Source organism: Chenopodium album, chromosome 20, assembly GCF_948465745.1.
Source record: "Chenopodium album chromosome 20, dcCheAlbu1.1, whole genome shotgun sequence".
NCBI classification, from domain to species: Eukaryota; Viridiplantae; Streptophyta; class Magnoliopsida; order Caryophyllales; family Amaranthaceae; genus Chenopodium; species Chenopodium album.
This window is the reverse complement of record NC_137853.1, coordinates 13,411,744-13,428,725: the sequence shown is the minus strand read 5'-3', so window position 1 is coordinate 13,428,725 and position 16,982 is coordinate 13,411,744. Positions and strand designations below refer to the sequence as shown.

General features: G+C 34.6%; 2 protein-coding genes across 2 annotated transcripts; one reads left to right on the top strand and one right to left on the bottom strand.

The window, feature by feature from the left end:
- Window positions 1-414: 414 nt before the first annotated feature.
- LOC145596551 (putative zinc metalloprotease EGY1, chloroplastic) lies at window positions 415-11,540 on the top strand. The gene is made up of 10 exons (XM_081652732.1): window positions 415-974; window positions 1,568-2,032; window positions 2,120-2,260; window positions 2,796-2,897; window positions 8,228-8,439; window positions 9,028-9,078; window positions 9,160-9,229; window positions 10,863-10,931; window positions 11,018-11,068; window positions 11,145-11,540. Exons 1-10 carry the CDS (start codon window positions 591-593, stop codon window positions 11,301-11,303), a joined length of 1,704 nt encoding a protein of 567 aa, XP_081508858.1. The 5' UTR covers window positions 415-590; the 3' UTR covers window positions 11,304-11,540.
- Window positions 11,541-15,173: 3,633 nt separating this feature from the next.
- LOC145596829 (F-box/FBD/LRR-repeat protein At5g18770-like) lies at window positions 15,174-16,609 on the bottom strand. Its single transcript, XM_081653022.1, has 2 exons — window positions 16,225-16,609; window positions 15,174-16,138 (listed from the first exon to the last, which is right to left on the bottom strand). Exons 1-2 carry the CDS (start codon window positions 16,607-16,609, stop codon window positions 15,174-15,176), a joined length of 1,350 nt encoding a protein of 449 aa, XP_081509148.1.
- Between the last annotated feature and the right edge of the window lie 373 nt (window positions 16,610-16,982).

Below are 16,982 nucleotides of genomic sequence, written 5' to 3'. Positions count from 1 at the left end.
AACTGAAATATACTCTTATAAAGTTATTGATTTGAGCTTAATCCACAAATGAAACAACCCAAACATGACCCGACCAGATTTAACCTGACCCGAATATGACCCGAATATACTTGACCCAAAATTGACCCGATCCGAACATACCCGACCCATAAATTGACCCGACCCGATACCTGACCCGAAACCTGAATCTACCCGACCCGACCCTTAACCGACCCGAATATTAGCTGACCCGAAGTGACCCAACCAGAAAGTGACCCGACCCAGACCCGAATGACCCATTTGCCAAGTCTAGATTAATCCATGCAATTTTTCTATTAATTATTAATGATGATGATGATGATGATGATGATGATGATAGTAACAAGATATTTAAAAAATAAATAAAATTAAATTAAAACTTAAAAAATAAAAACCAGAAGAAAAAGAGGATAAACTGTCCAAACCCAGCCAACGGGCAAGAACAACCATGAAAATTAAGCCTCAATAACTTATTTGCCTCTTCTACTACTTCATCTCGATTTCAAAAAATCATGTCAAAAACACCATTTTTACAATACTAATCATCAATTCTATGAGCTTGTATTCAATCAATGGGAACTTTTACTAGTTGCAGCAGTCTTATTACTCTTAATTTCAGAACCACCATTAATGGGGTTCCTTCATTTTCTTCCAATATACACAGAAAACCTCAAATTTTCAATGATAATTTTGGGTTAAAGTTTAATGATAATAATAATTGTTATTTGTGCCAAAAGGGGTTGAAGAGGAATTTGTTAAATACCCAGAAAACTAGGGGCTTGTTTGATCGATTAATGTGTTTTAGTGGAGGTAGTGATGAAGATGGTGATGTAGGAAATTCAGCAAATGAATCAAATTTGGCGACCAAAGAGAAAGAGAGAGTGGTGGAAGATAAAGAGGATGGTGTTGGTGAGTTAAGGTCGGAAAATAAGTCCACTTCGTTTTCCTCTTCGGAGGTGAGCACAATTTTTATATCCTACACTCGAGAGCATGATGCGCATTATGCTCCTGGTTATGTTATGCTTTTGTTTATAGTTTCTCGAATGAATTTGTGGGTGTATGCTAAAAAATGTAATTTCATTTTGTTTTAGTATCTATTTTGTTTTGATGATTGAAAACATAATTAGTTGGTATGCCAATTGTTAATGCACCCTAAATATTGAGTGGTATCTGAGTTCAGTTGATGAGGTGTATGCCTTACCATGACAGGATTTGAATGTTGAATTTCACTAGTTTAGTTGTGTAAGATAGTAATGTGATGTAGGGGAAGTAATTCTCCTTTGTGGAGCTGATCCTTACACTAGGCCTTTCGGCTTTGGTAGGTTGCTTAAGCAAGATGTTCCGTTAACTGTTCGTGCGTTTTTGGGAATCAATTTGTGATTTTAGAAAAGAAAAGCCCTCCATATTAAATACCATGCACTTTAGAACTGGCAGTCATGGATTGCATAACATCATCAATTTACACTTTGTTTTGAATCTTCTGATTGATTCTTTTGTGTGCCCTTGGTGTAAAGAAGTCGAAATCCCATTAATATTATTATCTTTGCAGCCACCCCCAATTTCTCCTGTAGGAACACCATACAACAATTTTCAAGTAGACTCTTTTAAGTTAATGGAACTTCTAGGACCGGAAAAGGTTGATCCAGCTGATGTAAAGCTGATAAAGGAAAAGTTATTTGGTTATTCTACCTTTTGGGTGACAAAAGAAGAGCCATTTGGTGATCTTGGTGAAGGAATTCTTTTCCTTGGGAACTTGAGAGGGAAAAGGGAGGACGTGTTTGAGAAGCTTCAAAAACAGCTCGCAGAACTCATGGGTGACAAGTACAATCTATTTATGGTGGAGGAACCTAATGCAGAGGGTCCTGATCCTCGTGGTGGACCTCGTGTTAGTTTTGGTATGCTACGAAAAGAGGTCTCTGAACCAGGGCCTACGACACTTTGGCAGTATGTAATTGCTCTACTTTTGTTCCTTCTCACCATTGGTTCCTCAGTTGAGCTAGGCATTGCATCTCAGGTATACTTATATCCATTGGTTCCTTGGCAACAATATTATATATCCAGATTATGTCAACCTTACTGTCACAATTGTGGACATTCACAGATAAATCGTCTTCCTCCAGAGGTAGTGAAGTACTTCACAGATCCTGATGCAATTGAGCCTCCAGACATGCAGTTGCTACTTCCATTTGTGGATGCTGCTCTGCCTCTAGCTTATGGTGTCTTGGGAGTTCAGCTGTTTCATGTAAAGACGTTATTTACCTTGTCTTTTGTTTCTTCATTTAATTTTGATTCATGAGAAGGATTAAATTTAGCCTTTTATGCTCAATCTTAAAGAAATTTAACTCTTTAAACTGGAATTAAGGGTTTATGTACTTATTTGATAGCATACTTTGTTTAATATGATGCCGCTGAAGCCTGAAGGAAAGAGGCGTTGTTTCATAACTTCATTTTCTTGGGTAGAAATAAAGCATGTATCTTTCAGCTTTTAAGTATTTCAGCTAATACTCAACCACCTATTTAAGTTCCTATTGCATGGAGTTTTCTATCAGCAGTCTCGTTAGTCTTGGGTCAAAGTCAATTACTGGCAACTGTCATACATTTCTCTGTAATCAGGTGGTAGGCTAAAAGCTAGTTACCATTTGATTACCTTGACTTATTGCCAATCGTATCTTAGATCGAAGTAATTGACAAGGGTGAGCTATTAGTCATTCTATTGACCTTGTTGCATACTTGTTTTTTTCTTATATCTATAAGACTTCTTTTTTTCCATTCTGTAGGAAATTGGGCATTATCTGGCAGCTTTTCCAAAAAATGTGAAGCTTAGCATTCCTTATTTTATCCCCAACATAACTCTTGGTAGCTTTGGTGCAATCACACAGGTAAGAACACGTGCTTTTGTAAGCCAACTATTGAGCTCTCCACAATACTTCTGCAGTCAGTAAGCATCTCTTACTCAAATTTTAACATTTCTGACTGAAATTTCAAACAGTTTTCTATATTTAGCTGTCTTTCTTATTAATCCATTTCCAAAGGAGAAAATCTACATAATCTGTATGATTCAGTTAGATGAAGATAATGTATTTATCATTTAATAAAAAGGGAAGAAAGGTTAAGGAGCTGAAACTGTCAGTCTTGGAATTTTAGCACTACTTTATACATTTATAATGGACTTAGTCTCAATTGTAATTTAACTGCTCTCTGCTTTTTACTAGAGTTTATTTTATTTTTTCTTTAGATAAAAAAAAAAAAAAGAAATAGCAAAGATACGATATTCTCTTTTAAGAAATGTGTTAGGCTGATTGTATGAAAATGTGTTAGCGATTTCTTCTATATCTTTGCTTATTTGTTTGTTTGTTTGTTTATTTATTTATTTATTTAATTTTTTTTATAATGTTTTACTTTATAGAATAGTATAAAAATGTGGTCAAATTGACCCACAACCAGACCAGATAATAAAATTCACATCAAACCAAATCAGATACTATAAAAATCAAACCAGATTACCTAGTCCTTAATCCTTATGTATGCATACCCGGGGGGGGATTTTTTTTCCCAAAGGATTAGAATAAATCTAGGCTCATGCTATATGGTTCCAACCTAAAAATTAATACATATTATGTCATTCCACCACTAGGTGTTTTCAATATAAGTGATTAAGCACTATAGAAAAATAATTTTGCACGTGTACCATCACAAAGGTCACATAACATAATTATTTAATTGTTTTAAATTATAGTTAAACATATAAAATTTGTTCCATCCCAATAGATTTTTAAGATCTATATAATAGATTTCGATTATGCAATATTCACATAAATGATCTTTGCAAGACTATTTGAAAATCTTTACTGTAACAAGAAAATAGCAACCATCATTAAACTACGAACCCAAATTGGACCAAATAATATTTGTATATGCCAAAATAGTTGCTTGGAAAGGGGAGTAACAAGTCAATTTCCTTCCCCGTATCACATAATACACTTATACACATAAAGTACGCATTGCTATTATCACATCAAAAACTTTGTTTTCATTTAGATTGATAAAAGTAAAATAATTACCTTATCAAGCTCGTATAACACACACTAAGATTTTAATATCCACTAGATTCTACTACCCACCTACAACTATAACGTAATAAATTGGTATTAGTTACAATAAGCATGAATATCATGACCAAGATAATAAACATGTATATTATCATTGGTAATACGCCGAACATGCTATTGAATGATTGGATCAAACACTGTCTACATTTCAATCAAGTTCAAGAAATTCCTATTACTATTTTGATACAATCTCTCATTAGTACCACAATATGCCAAACTATGTTTTGCAAGAAATTTCACAATTGAACAATTCTTGGCAAAACCTTTTACCAATGATCTTTTTCTTTTTCATTTTTTGAGCTACTTTATCAATATTCTTATTACAACTAAAATTGCAAACCATACCAAATTGCCATGTTCTTAAAATACTCTAAACTTGTCTTATGCTCTTTTAATCTTATACTAATATATGCTCAATCTTGACATACTTAATGGCCTTTGTTCTTTTTTTTTTTTTTTTTTTTTTTTTTTTTTTTTTTTTTTAACATTTCACAACAAAAATAGAAAACTTGATCAAGCTCTTTTGAATAAAGAGGCAGTCTCTCTATTATAAGAGATATTTAATTAAACTATTTTTTATTTCATACACATATGAGAGATTGTAAGAGAGATTATTTAAAATGCATTTGTTTTCCTCTTTATTTTATTATGTGAAATATTTGTGCATCTCCACACTTCCAAAAAAAGTGGTACCACAACCAATTAATTAAAACCTGGCAACAAAAAATAATGTTATAACTTTTCAATATCATAGAAACTTAGACTTAACTAAAGAAAATTATGATAAGTGTTCTTATAGGATGAGAATAATTCTTGATGCACAAGAAGTTTTGGAGATTGTTGAAAATGCTATCAACATGAAGATTTGTCTAATTCAACCAAACTAAAAATGAATATTTGGAAAGCAAGAGAAAAAAAAAAAAGATCATAATGCACTTACTACATGAAGGTTTAGATGATGATATGTGTGAGAAAGTTACTGATGTAGCTAGTTCTAAACAAGCATGGGTTACTCTTCAAAATTTATTGATGGTGTAAATAGGGTTAAGAAGGTTTGCCTTCAAACTCTAAGAGGAGAGTTTGATTATCTTGTCAGAGAAAAATTCCATCTTTAGATCATTTCACAAGAATTTTATACATTATGAATCAAGTGAAGAGGCTAGGTGAGTCAATGCAAGACTCCTTCATAGTTTAAAAGAAAGCATTCCGTTCTTTGAATTTTAATCTCTTTAACCACATTGTGGTTGCTGTTTAAAAGTCAAATAAGATTTTGGATTCCTTGACAGTTCATGAATTTAATGATTCTCTTGGAGCCCATGAGCAACAATGGTAGAAAGGAAGAAAAAAAAAAGCAATAGGTTTTTAAGCTAAAATTTCCTTTGACACTAAAAAATACACATGATAAACATAAGTATCAATAATGTGGTTGATGTGCCAACGAGGATGTGGTCGTGGTAATGGCAATGGACGTGGTCAAGGAAGAGGGAAAGATGGCCAAAACTCCCAAAATTATTATAGAGGTGAAACTTCTACCGTGGACATGGTAGATGAATGAATCAATACCAAATATTTAGAAGTAATAAGGCTCATATTCAATGCTACAATTCTGATAAACATTGCCATTTTCCATGGGAATGTCATTCAAAAAGGGTGCTGGAAGAAACAAATTAAATCTTATTGAAGATAAAGTAGATGTAGAAGAATCAATTATGCTATTAAGTTTAAAAAAGATGATACTTAATGTTGTTGTGGTTTGAGATTGTGGTTAATGGTTTGATTTGGGTAGTTCTTGATTGAAAGTTGAATTGAAGTGATTCATATTGATGGATCATGATGGGTATTGGTTGTTGAATGTTAGCTTGATTACATCAATTCGGGATTAATGTAGTATGATTTGTTGCTATGGATATTGAGTAGTAGTAAAAGTTGTCTGACATAGTTTGGTGGATCTTTCGGGTTATTGATGATGATTTTTTTTAAAAAAGAATTGGTGTGACCATAAAGTTCACTTGTGAATGATTTGTAGCCCATAGAGGCTTTTTTTTTTAATCCATAGTTGGTCTTGTTAATGACCCCAAAGAGGCATTCTTTGATGATCATTTGTGATCACTTTTTAACCCAATAGATGGTCAATTTTCATATATCTAATAGATGGTCAATTTATTGTTCCCATCTATGTTACATGAACTCGGGTACACGGGTACGTGTCCATCTCATTCAGGAACTTGATTTTGTGAAAAATTTCTATGATTTTGAACTAAAATGAAGTATCCAAGTGTCATACCAAATTACCAAGTCGGGTCCAACGTGGGTCCAACATGTGTACTTGAGGTAAAATGAAGAGTTCAAGTAACATAGGTTGCCCATAAAGGCCTTTTAATGTGATCTATAGTGATCTTTTTTGTGGCCCATTAGAGGTCTTTGTTGATGATCCATAGAGATCAAATTTGATGACCCATGGAGGTCCTTTCTTGCCCATGGAGGCCATTTCTCAAGATCCATAGTGATCAAATATTTTTTGTTTTTTGGATGTCTTTTAGCTCATTTTTCTAGCTGTATTGTCTCACATTTCTTCTGATTCCCAAACACAATTTTTCTTCCATATTCATTCTCCTCTTGTTTCACCATTTACATTGGAGTTACGGTGTATTATTATGCAATTGGTGGTTGGTTTGCTTCTTGAATTTTTTGGAGTATAGGATAAGAATCGGCATTTTTTATGTTGTTTCTCAACTGAAAGTTGAGTTGTTGGAGATTGGCTTGGTTGTTGGTGCATGGTGCTTTTATGAGTTTTATCGTTTTCAAAGAACAAAGGGATGGCCAGGTTTCCTTCCTGAAATCAATCGTTTCTTGTTCGATTGAGCTGGTTGTTTCTTGTGCAAAAATTATTGGTGACTATATGGTGATTTTGAAGAGTTCTTTTGGCTGTGCTAGTATATATTAAGTGTGGCAGCAATGGTTCATTTTCTTATTCAGTGTTGCATCGTAGTTTGGTGCAAAATTACGTGTATGATTGTGGTGGTATTTGAGGACCTGTGACAGTGTACAACAGTAGTTATCTGGTGATGTTCGTTCAACTGGAATTACTTGTTTTGGAGATTGGTACTTGGGTCTCCAACAAGACATATACTCCATTAGTAGTTCAGCATGTCAGGAAATGGTGGTCATGTTTCGGTCCCTTTTCTAATTACATGAATGAATGAAGTTCAAACTGGAATACTTTTGTAGTCATTTCAGTTTGAGGGGGTATGTTGGATTTCAAGTATTTTCTAAATCATGGGTATCAATGTTGTCAATCAACACTATGTCAACACTTTGTGATCTAGCTGGTATAAGAGAGTTGATGTTAGCAGATATATTATCTCACTAAGTACTGACAAGTGACAACAAGTTTAGAAGTTCATGGTGTACTGCAGTCTACAAAGGAACTAGTTTGCTACATTGGGTCAAACATCCATTTCCAGTTTAAGGGGGAGTGGAGTTTAAGATTTAGTCACATTGATTTAGTTAGTTTATGTTTTGTTATTAGCATTAGCTTGTAAATATCAATACTCTAAGCTTGTACCATTTTCATAACATAATAGAATAATAGAAAACCTCTTGTTCTTCTCTCTTCCTCTCCAAGCTTAAGCACACTCTTCAATGTCTTCCTCTCTCCTTCTACATGACTTCCTTCCCCCATAAACATGAAATTTAACAGTTTCTTATATTTATTTTGAGCTTGTGTGTGTGTGTGTATTGGTTGCTGGTGTATGCACATGGCTACCATCAGATTCTACACACTGACAATCCTTTTTGTTTTCTTAGCAAACCCACCTAAATACTTTTATTGCTTTAGATGCATTTAATTGTTCACTAGTGTAGAAATAGCATTTTATATAATAATATGTAAATTTCACAACCAACCCCTGATATTAATAAGAAATCTGCCTTAGCTTTATATAATTGCCTTTTATGTTCCCACTTGTGATGTAAAATGGATGAAGTAGAATTTGTACTATTTTTTTTACCAGTATCTTCATTGTGCAATGTTCCATTAAAGGTGCAAACCGCTGATTGGCTAATTGCTCTTTTTTTGTTTTTTGTTTTTTTTTTTTCAGTTCAAATCTATCCTTCCAGATAGAAAGACTCAAGTTGATATTTCACTGGCTGGTCCCTTTGCTGGTGCTGCATTATCTTTGTCCATGTTTGCTGTTGGCTTGCTGTTGTCTTTGAATCCTGATGTCTCCGGGGATTTTGTACAAGTGCCTAGCACCCTATTTCAAGGTTCTCTGCTTCTTGGACTCATAAGTCGAGCCACTCTTGGTTATACGTATGTCTTCCCCTGAAGTGCTTTTTTGAAACTATTGTTTTAATTGATTAGGAACTTTCTTAGTTTCCGGTATATTTGATACACTGACGAAACTTTTTTAGTGCTTAGTATATGTTCCATCTCTTTTGCGGATAAGTAATTTGAAGAAATAACTATGTTATTGATATAGATGAGAAGATGACCCATATAAAAAAAAATTAGCTTATTATCATCACAAGGTCAGCGTATAGTGTTAGCAAGGTGCTGGGCATTAGGGGTCATGCGCCTTTTGCTCTAGGCAGCTAGGCTAGGAAAATCGATTTTGATGAAGTGTGGATGAGGCGCACCTAAGCATACCCTCTGAGGTGGACAACCATTTTTTCACAAATTTTGTTATTTTTTGGTATGTGCACCTCATTTCAACAAGGCGCAGCTAGGCCCACTTAAGGCACAGGGAACTGTGTACCTTGAACTTTTTTTATACATTGCTCATGGTGCAAGTGCAACTCAGTTTTCTAAAAGAATTGAGAAATAAATCTAATTATGCTTTATATTTCAACTTTGTAATGCTCTTATTCTTAAATATTGACTTGCTCGATGATAATGCAGAGCAATGCATGCTGCCTCGGTTTCAATCCATCCGCTTATGATTGCTGGCTGGTAATCTTCTGTGTTCCAATATCCCTTATATGTTTTCCAGATATGCTTATTCTATTAATTTTAACCTAATCCTATTTGCAGGTGTGGATTGACTAGCACTGCTTTCAATTTGCTTCCAGTTGGGTGCCTTGATGGTGGGAGAGCAGTGCAGGTAATATATACCTTGGCCTCTTCTCTTAGCTGAACTACTTGGATGACAAAATAAGTGAGCTAGGTCACTTGGCTTGAATATTTAGGATAACCGATATGTATCCTAAGAAATGTTTTTTTCTTGGCAATTTTGGAAGCTTTTAATTATTGTTAATCTTTATATCCGAGTGTCCAAGGGTCTTCAAGGGTCAATATTATATTATAGTCTGATAACATTGTGTATAGTTTTCCTTAACTTTCCTTGAAGCATTCAATGATTCGGTCCATTTGTTCTTGTGTGTAACATAACATTTACTGATCAAGAGAGGTTCTCACTTTGGGCAAGAGGAAAGGAGTCGGAAATTACATAGCCTTTTTTCAGTATAATCGATGAGGAATGACCTTGTGCTTTTTCACTCAATTAATTACAATCCAGTAGCCAAATAATAATTTAGTTTTTTTTTTTTTTTTCAATTTTAAAAAAAAATAAAAAAATAAGCTTCATTGGAACATTTGGAACAAGACTGGGCTTGTAAAGAGCTTGTTGTTTTCTTGAAATAATTTTTGTATTCTATGATGTTGAAAATCTAATCTGTACAATTTTTAGAGTGTGCAAATAGATGTCAATAGTGGTTGACTGGTTGTAAAGGAATTTCAGTTTTCACTTTCTCCTTTTGCAAAATGAAAGTTGAGTTGTTATTTCTGGGTATGCAAGGAAAGTTGAATTGCTACCAGTTCTGTTGAACCTGATTTTTTTATTGGAGAATCATTTAAACCTGCACTCTGTTTTTTTTTTTTCTTCTTCATACGACTTAGTGGTCATGATAATACAAAAACTGATCATGGTGGTGATACACAACACACTAACCAACTTAACTATGTTGGCTGTTCTGCTCTATTGATTTGCATGTGCAAACCACAAACGTTAAACAAGAAAGTACTAAGCAACCAAAAGCTCCAGTAACAATGGAAGAGGTTATTACCTCTGAACAATCTGTTGGCTCTTTTGTTTCATTTTTATTTTGGTGGCATTTATTAATGATGTGAGTTTGAGGATTCATATTCCAGTATCCCAAGGTTTGCTAAATCTTGTTATCAGTTATACACTGAAATTTAGTTTTGGGACAATTTTTTAACATCATCTATGCCCGTTTATATCTTCAGTAATGACTAGGTGATTCTTTTTGTATCTTCAGTTGTTGAAGTATTTGTGTCCAGCATGTCTTATTGGGCTAGAGAATTTGTCTAATAAGATTAAGTAATTATACCTATGCCAGGTTTATCATATCTTCTTTATGTGGTTGATTTAGTTACTGCAGTGATTCGGCTGTTGCGGCTGTTTCGGCTGTTGCGGCCTTCTCTACTGCAGCAATGTTCAGTGATAACTATCTTTGTACATGTAGTTGGAAATATTTGCACAAGTCTCCCATTTTAGAAGATAGGTGACCTACTTGAGGTTGCTACATTTGTTTCATTATTGACATTGATCAGGTGCCCTTTATAGTAAAATGATTAAACTAATTGTTATTTTAGTTGCTATAAATCAGGTTATTATGGTCTTCACTCAATCAAACTATTACTGTGTCTTCTTCATGTATTGTGGGGTAGTTCAAACTTGTAATAGCTAAATGCATTTCCAAATATCATTTTTACAGGGTGCTTTTGGAAAGAATGCACTTATTGCTTTTGGGTTGACGACTTATGCATTGCTTGGGCTAGGAGTGGTATGACTCTTCTTGTTTTGTTTGATTGAAAATACTTATAATTTGTTGATGTCCTATCACATTTGCCACAATTCTTATTATTTCAGCTCGGGGGACCTTTATCACTTCCGTGGGGACTATACGTGCTAATATGTCAGGTAAAATGCTTCACCTTTAAACTGGAACGATTATTCAGTCTTTCGTTTAGCTAATGTATGTACTAAAAATGTTCAGAGAACTCCGGAGAAACCATGTTTAAATGATGTGACGGAGGTGGGGAGTTGGAGGAAAGCTGTGGTAGTAGCAGCTACATTCCTGGTTGTATTGACATTGCTTCCTGTTTGGGATGAGCTAGCTGAGGAGTTGGGTGTAGGCCTTGTGACCACACTCTGATTATATGTTTACACAACGAACTGCATTCAAAAACGAAAATCATCTGCTTTTTGATTTGGAGTGTGCATATGTTAGCTAACACAGAGACTTCGTTCGTACATGTACGTTATTAAAGAATAAATGTCCAAGAATTATACAATAGATGTCAATATTTGGGATTAGAGTTATTGATGTACAAAAATTTTGTAATTTTGATTTTATACTTAAGTATATTCATCATTTTCTTTTTATAGCTTATGGAAAAATTAGTCTCCTTAACTAGAATAATTGATGAGTTGATGTTCGACTGTTCATATATTTTTATTTGCTTATCAGGTACGTAGCTAATACTTTTTTATTTGCTTATTAAGTATGTAGCTCCGCTTCACAGAATCCTCATATATCGATAGGTTTTTTTCGTTTTTTTTTTAAAGACAAGGTACGATAGATTAAGTGATAATAAGGTACGATAGATTAAGTGATAATAGTACGAGCTACAGCAAGAAGACTTGTATCAGAGACAATAGTATATTTTATACATTCATCCGTAGAACGCAAAAATCTAAGTTTTTGTTCTAGACAATTTTACTACAGACCATGGTAAGGGAAAGCAAAATGATGGTCTTATATAGACGTTCGTTCCTTGATCTTGCATCCTTGTCTAAGGTGTCATCAGCTGCAATTCTAGATCTCCAAGTCCCTGCAATTTTTTAAGGAGGTTAGTCTGCTGTTTGCACCACAATCTGAATTTGTAAGAGTTGAATTGTCTAGTTGCATTGAGCCAGTAAGTAGCTATGATACAGTTTGTCCAATTGCGATCTTCTTCTTGAGCTAATGCTCTAAGTGTATTATCTAAGTTAGTCTTTACCTGATTCATTGATAAAGATACCAGCTGATTAATACGAACATGGTACAGGTATAATGAGACTAATGACTGAAACCCCCAAAATTGGATTGCTCTGTTTTTTTTTTTTTTTTTTTTACCATCTCTCATATTGAATCGTCATGACTAGGGGTGAGCAAAAATTTAGGGTACCCTGATGTAGAACCGGAACCTGTTCGGAACCGCAGGTTCCAAACCCGGAACCTGTTGAACAGGTTCTGGTTCCGGGTAATAAAATTAGGAACCTGTTGCAACAGGTTCCGGTTCCGGGTAATAAAATTTTGGACCTAGAACCTATAGGGTACCCTGTTAGTACATGTTCCCTATAGGATACATGAAACCGAAACCTATATGGTATTGAATATTCTAGACAAGTAGTGTTGGTTTGTTATATTTGAAGCAGTTTACTAAAGTTGTAAGCTTTTATTGTGAACATCCATTTTTAAAAATATAGAATTGTCACAATTATCAAGTAACTATTAAGCTTACTTTGAAAAACAAGGTACCCTGTTTAGGAACCGGAACCTGCAGGTTCCGGTTCCGGTTCCCAATTCTTAGGAACCTGTTGCAACAGGTTCCGGTTCCGGTTCCTATTTTTAGGAACCTGTTGCAACAGGTTCCGGTTCCGGGTACCGATATTTTTACAGGGTACCCTGCTACGCTCACCCCTAGTCATGACTAGCAAGAATATAAGTTTAATAACTGGATGGCTTGATCACGCGTTGTTCATCCCTAAACATTTAGACAGTAATGCATGGATAACAGATTTCGGTCATCATCTAAGTTAGCTTCAGCACAAAGATCAGCTACTTGAGTCACTAAGAAAAATATAACAGATACTGACTTTTCACAATCTGAACAAAAAGAAAATTCACAGGCTTCTACATTATCATCTGAGTAATAAGCAGCATCCATAATATCTATCGTGTCATTCTTCAAAAAAGGACACCATAATATGCTGGCATGGCATGTTATGATTGGTCAATTTTTCATTTATTTTAAAAAGCCAAAATATACTATACTATACATATATGTATAATTGGAAATACATGTATTTTTTTTTTTTTTTTGTAAAGAATACATAATTATAGTATTGAAAATCCATTTTTATTTTATAAAATCATCCTGAAAATTAAATTATATAATCAAAATTTAGAAAATTAGATATTAATTATTACGTTCATCATTCATCATCATTCTTCAATTGGGTTTTCAAATCTACTTCATCCTTTAATTCGTATACAATCGGCTTTAGTCCGGGTTCGATAATTCTAATTCATGTAAAAATCAGATTGTTTGTCTCTCCCGTGCGATTATAGATTTTTAGGCAATTAGGGTGCAGCGATAAATTGAAATTACATAGGTCCAGTTAATGATTCACGGCGGCAGCTTTAGGTTTTGGCGAGTTTTCAAGCGGTTTTGGTGCGTTTTACCGGCGTCTTTCTTGGTGGTTTATTCGATTTTTGTTGCAGTTTTGAGGTGTGTTTCTGGTGCAGTTTTGGGGTGTGTTTCTGGCGGTTTTCAGGGAAATTTACAGGTGTTTAGGCGGCTGTTTTCAGTCGGTTTTTTAGGGAACATTTTCGGCATTTGTTCTTCTTCTCCGATAGCAAATCAGTGATCTATCATTGGGGTTGTTTGCTGGCTAGCTATTTCGTATATTTTAGTGCAAGGGGTATAGAGATTACATTAACAATGTTTGGGAATGGGTGGATGAATGAAGAAATTGATGAGAATACATTAACAATGTTTGGGAATAGGTGGATGAACGAAGAACAATGATGAAGACCGATGAAGAATTTAAATTTTGTGATTTTTTGTAAATAATTGTGAATATTATAAAAATAGATTTTCATAATTATGTATGTCTATAATAATACATGTATTAAAAAAAATATATGATATAAATACAATTTTAATACATTATGAATTTTAAAAATAATTCAAAATAAAAATAAAAATACTAAATATAGGCCAATCAAATTTCGCCATGTCAGCATCTTATAGTGTCATTTTTTAAAAAATGACATTGTAGAATTTTTATAGCATCCCTCCTTCACATCCAAGTTACAGCAAGGAAAATATTCAAAAATTATACACAGAGAAGCAAGCAATTTCTCACTCTAATTATCCTTCTCTTCATTTTTTTACCTTTACCTATTGGCTATTAGTGAGTTGCATACATTATTAAGGGCGATGATACTCACACGTGCCAATTAAAAAACAAAAGATGGATACACCTTTGTGGACATCATTTTAAACCTTCGTACACTTTTGTATCCATAAACTAACTAATATAGAGCATGGCATTTCGAGTCATATATACACCATAACCATGTCATATTTAACAATTTTGGTAGACAATTGCAAATCGTTTCAAAATCTAATACTTGCTTATACTCTGGCTTGTCTTCACAGAATTCGTCATATGGTTATTAATTCTTTGAGATTGAAATTTCAACAAGCCCCTTTGAGTCCAACTAATACTAGTTACTTAAGCTTAATCATCAACATTCATTGCACTTGTAGCTCAAACTATGTAGAGAGTAAATCTCGAAAATATGTTGTATAGCAAACTCTGTCTACGTCTACTCCTATTTTTTATCCTTTCTAATCTAGTTTGAAGCAAACTTTTAACACGTATCCTGTGGCTTTGAGACCCTCAGTTGTCACGAAAAAGCTGTTAGGCTAGCTGAGTGACAACAAACACAAATCATTTACTTGTTCATTATCATAGTATTGTATGTCCATTACCATTCTAAAATTGACATGCATAAAACAAAACAATTCGAGTAAGAAAATACACCATAACCATACAACAGAGACGCTAAACAACTCGTAGTAGAAGAAAGGCAAAATTGCAGTTTCATAGCAAGCAAACATTTTAACAATTGACACAAATCTAATGCATAGAAAAGTGGTCGCAAGTATAAACCAAACTAAATTAATCAAAGCAAATTCGAAAGAAAATTTAGTATTAATTACCTGCTGGGCATATGATTCCAACCTGGCTAGGTCATTTTACAAGCAAGCTTTCCTTTCTTGAAAGTATTACTTGATGATGTAATAAACCTTCCCGAAAACACAACCTTAGAAGTCGGCGAGCTCCTTGGAAGCTTAAACAAGGACTTACAAAACTTACGTTCCTTCCAGAGTTCTTGTGCTTGAGAATGTTCATCAAACCAAGCACCAAAGTAAAGCTTTCGCAAAACTTTTGCGTTGTGTAGGATGTACCTCACCAACATGAGCCCAGCAGCAGTGCCACTAAGTGGTAGTCCGATTATCTTTATCATCTCGAGCTTGTCAACTAGACAGCTTGGTACAATATCTGGTGAGCACCACATTGTCTGCACTAGTTCGTCAACAAAACCCATCACATCGAATTTCACCCAAAGATGCTGTAAGTTGGGGAAGCATTGCAGCAAAACCAACAAATCATTCCAATCACTAAAATCAGATCCATCCAAGATCACATCAAGACGGACTACATTTAAAAACATAGGCGGATTCATGTTCAATAGAGATAATATATTAATACTCCTGAACACCACAATCTCAAGGTTGGTAATACTAGATATTCCTCTAAAAAAATCAGAGAACCAGATAAAATCCTCTGAATAACCATTCTCATCTTCTTCCTCGTCCTCCCTCCTCAATTCAATACACGCTTTGATTAATTTAGTTGGAATACAGCGAAAGGTATAAGGTAAAAAACAGCCACTAATAACAAGATGTGTTAATTTGGGCGCATCAATAGAAACCTGAATAAAACCGGGAATCAAAGCTACCATCAACGACTTCAAATTGAGGAAATGCAAATTCAGGGGAGAAATCACATTAGGCGGTAGTTCAGCCGTCATCTCAAACACCAGAGTTAAATCTTGTAAAAACGGGACAAATGTACACAAAGACCAAACCCAATCAGGCACATTCAAAAGATTAATCAAAGAAAGCTCTTCAAATTCGGAAGATGAAACTGAGTACTTTTATAATCAAATTTAAGCGGACCAGACAAATGCAATTTTACCAAAGATTGACAATTAAGAAAGCTATCAAGCATACGAAAGTGCCCTTCCTCGACACGTGTGTCACTGAAAATGAGTTCTTCGACATTTCGGCGGGAAATATGATGAAAGCAGGACTCTATAGCATCAGCATCAGGGTCATCATCATCATGTAAGAAGGCACCCGAATCGAACTCGATTTTGAAAGAGTGGAGCTTAGGGGATGTTAGTTGTAGGAGGATGTTGGTGAGGAAGTCGGTGAGGTTTGGTGCATCATCAAGGGTGAGATCGAGGCGAGTGACGCCGGTCCAGAGGTTGCGCCATCGGTGGGATAAGACGGAGGTGGAAGCGGCAGTGTTGGTTGGGAGAAGAGAGAGTATGTTGATGAGAATTGCATCAGGAAGTGAACTTAGACGGTCTTCTTTACGGTGGTTTTTTGCCATTTTTTTTTGGAGTTGCAGAGGTCAATTCTAGATTAGTGAGGAATTGAGAATAGTGTGACATTTGAATATGTGGGGATTTAGGAGGAAATTTTGGGAGGGAAATTTTTGGGTTTTTGGCGCCAGAATGATGAGGTGAGAGCCAAAAATCCCGCTTTTTGCTCACTATTTTGGCGCTTTAACATTTTACATTAGGATTTTTTACCCTAAAACCAAATCACCCATTAATTTCCATGAGTTGAAAGAACTATTTGAACAAAGAGTGGGCCCGGGTTAGTCATGGAGATAAATATAATTTGTTTATCAAATGACATTTATGCAAATATGTAGTCTTAAATATCGTGTTGTATGATTTAAAAATATTTACTCCGATTGT

Bases quoted from the DNA above. Each gene is read 5' to 3' on its own strand.
- LOC145596551 (XM_081652732.1), top strand. From the start codon at position 591: ATGGGAACTTTTACTAGTTGCAGCAGTCTTATTACTCTTAATTTCAGA. The intron at 9,230-10,862 runs GTAATATATACC...TCATTTTTACAG, and splicing joins ATGGTGGGAGAGCAGTGCAG to GGTGCTTTTGGAAAGAATGC. The intron at 10,932-11,017 runs GTATGACTCTTC...TTATTATTTCAG, and splicing joins CATTGCTTGGGCTAGGAGTG to CTCGGGGGACCTTTATCACT.
- LOC145596829 (XM_081653022.1), bottom strand. From the start codon at position 16,609: ATGGCAAAAAACCACCGTAAAGAAGACCGTCTAAGTTCACTTCCTGAT. The intron at 16,139-16,224 runs GTATGCTTGATA...AAAAGTACTCAG, and splicing joins TGTCGAGGAAGGGCACTTTC to TTTCATCTTCCGAATTTGAA.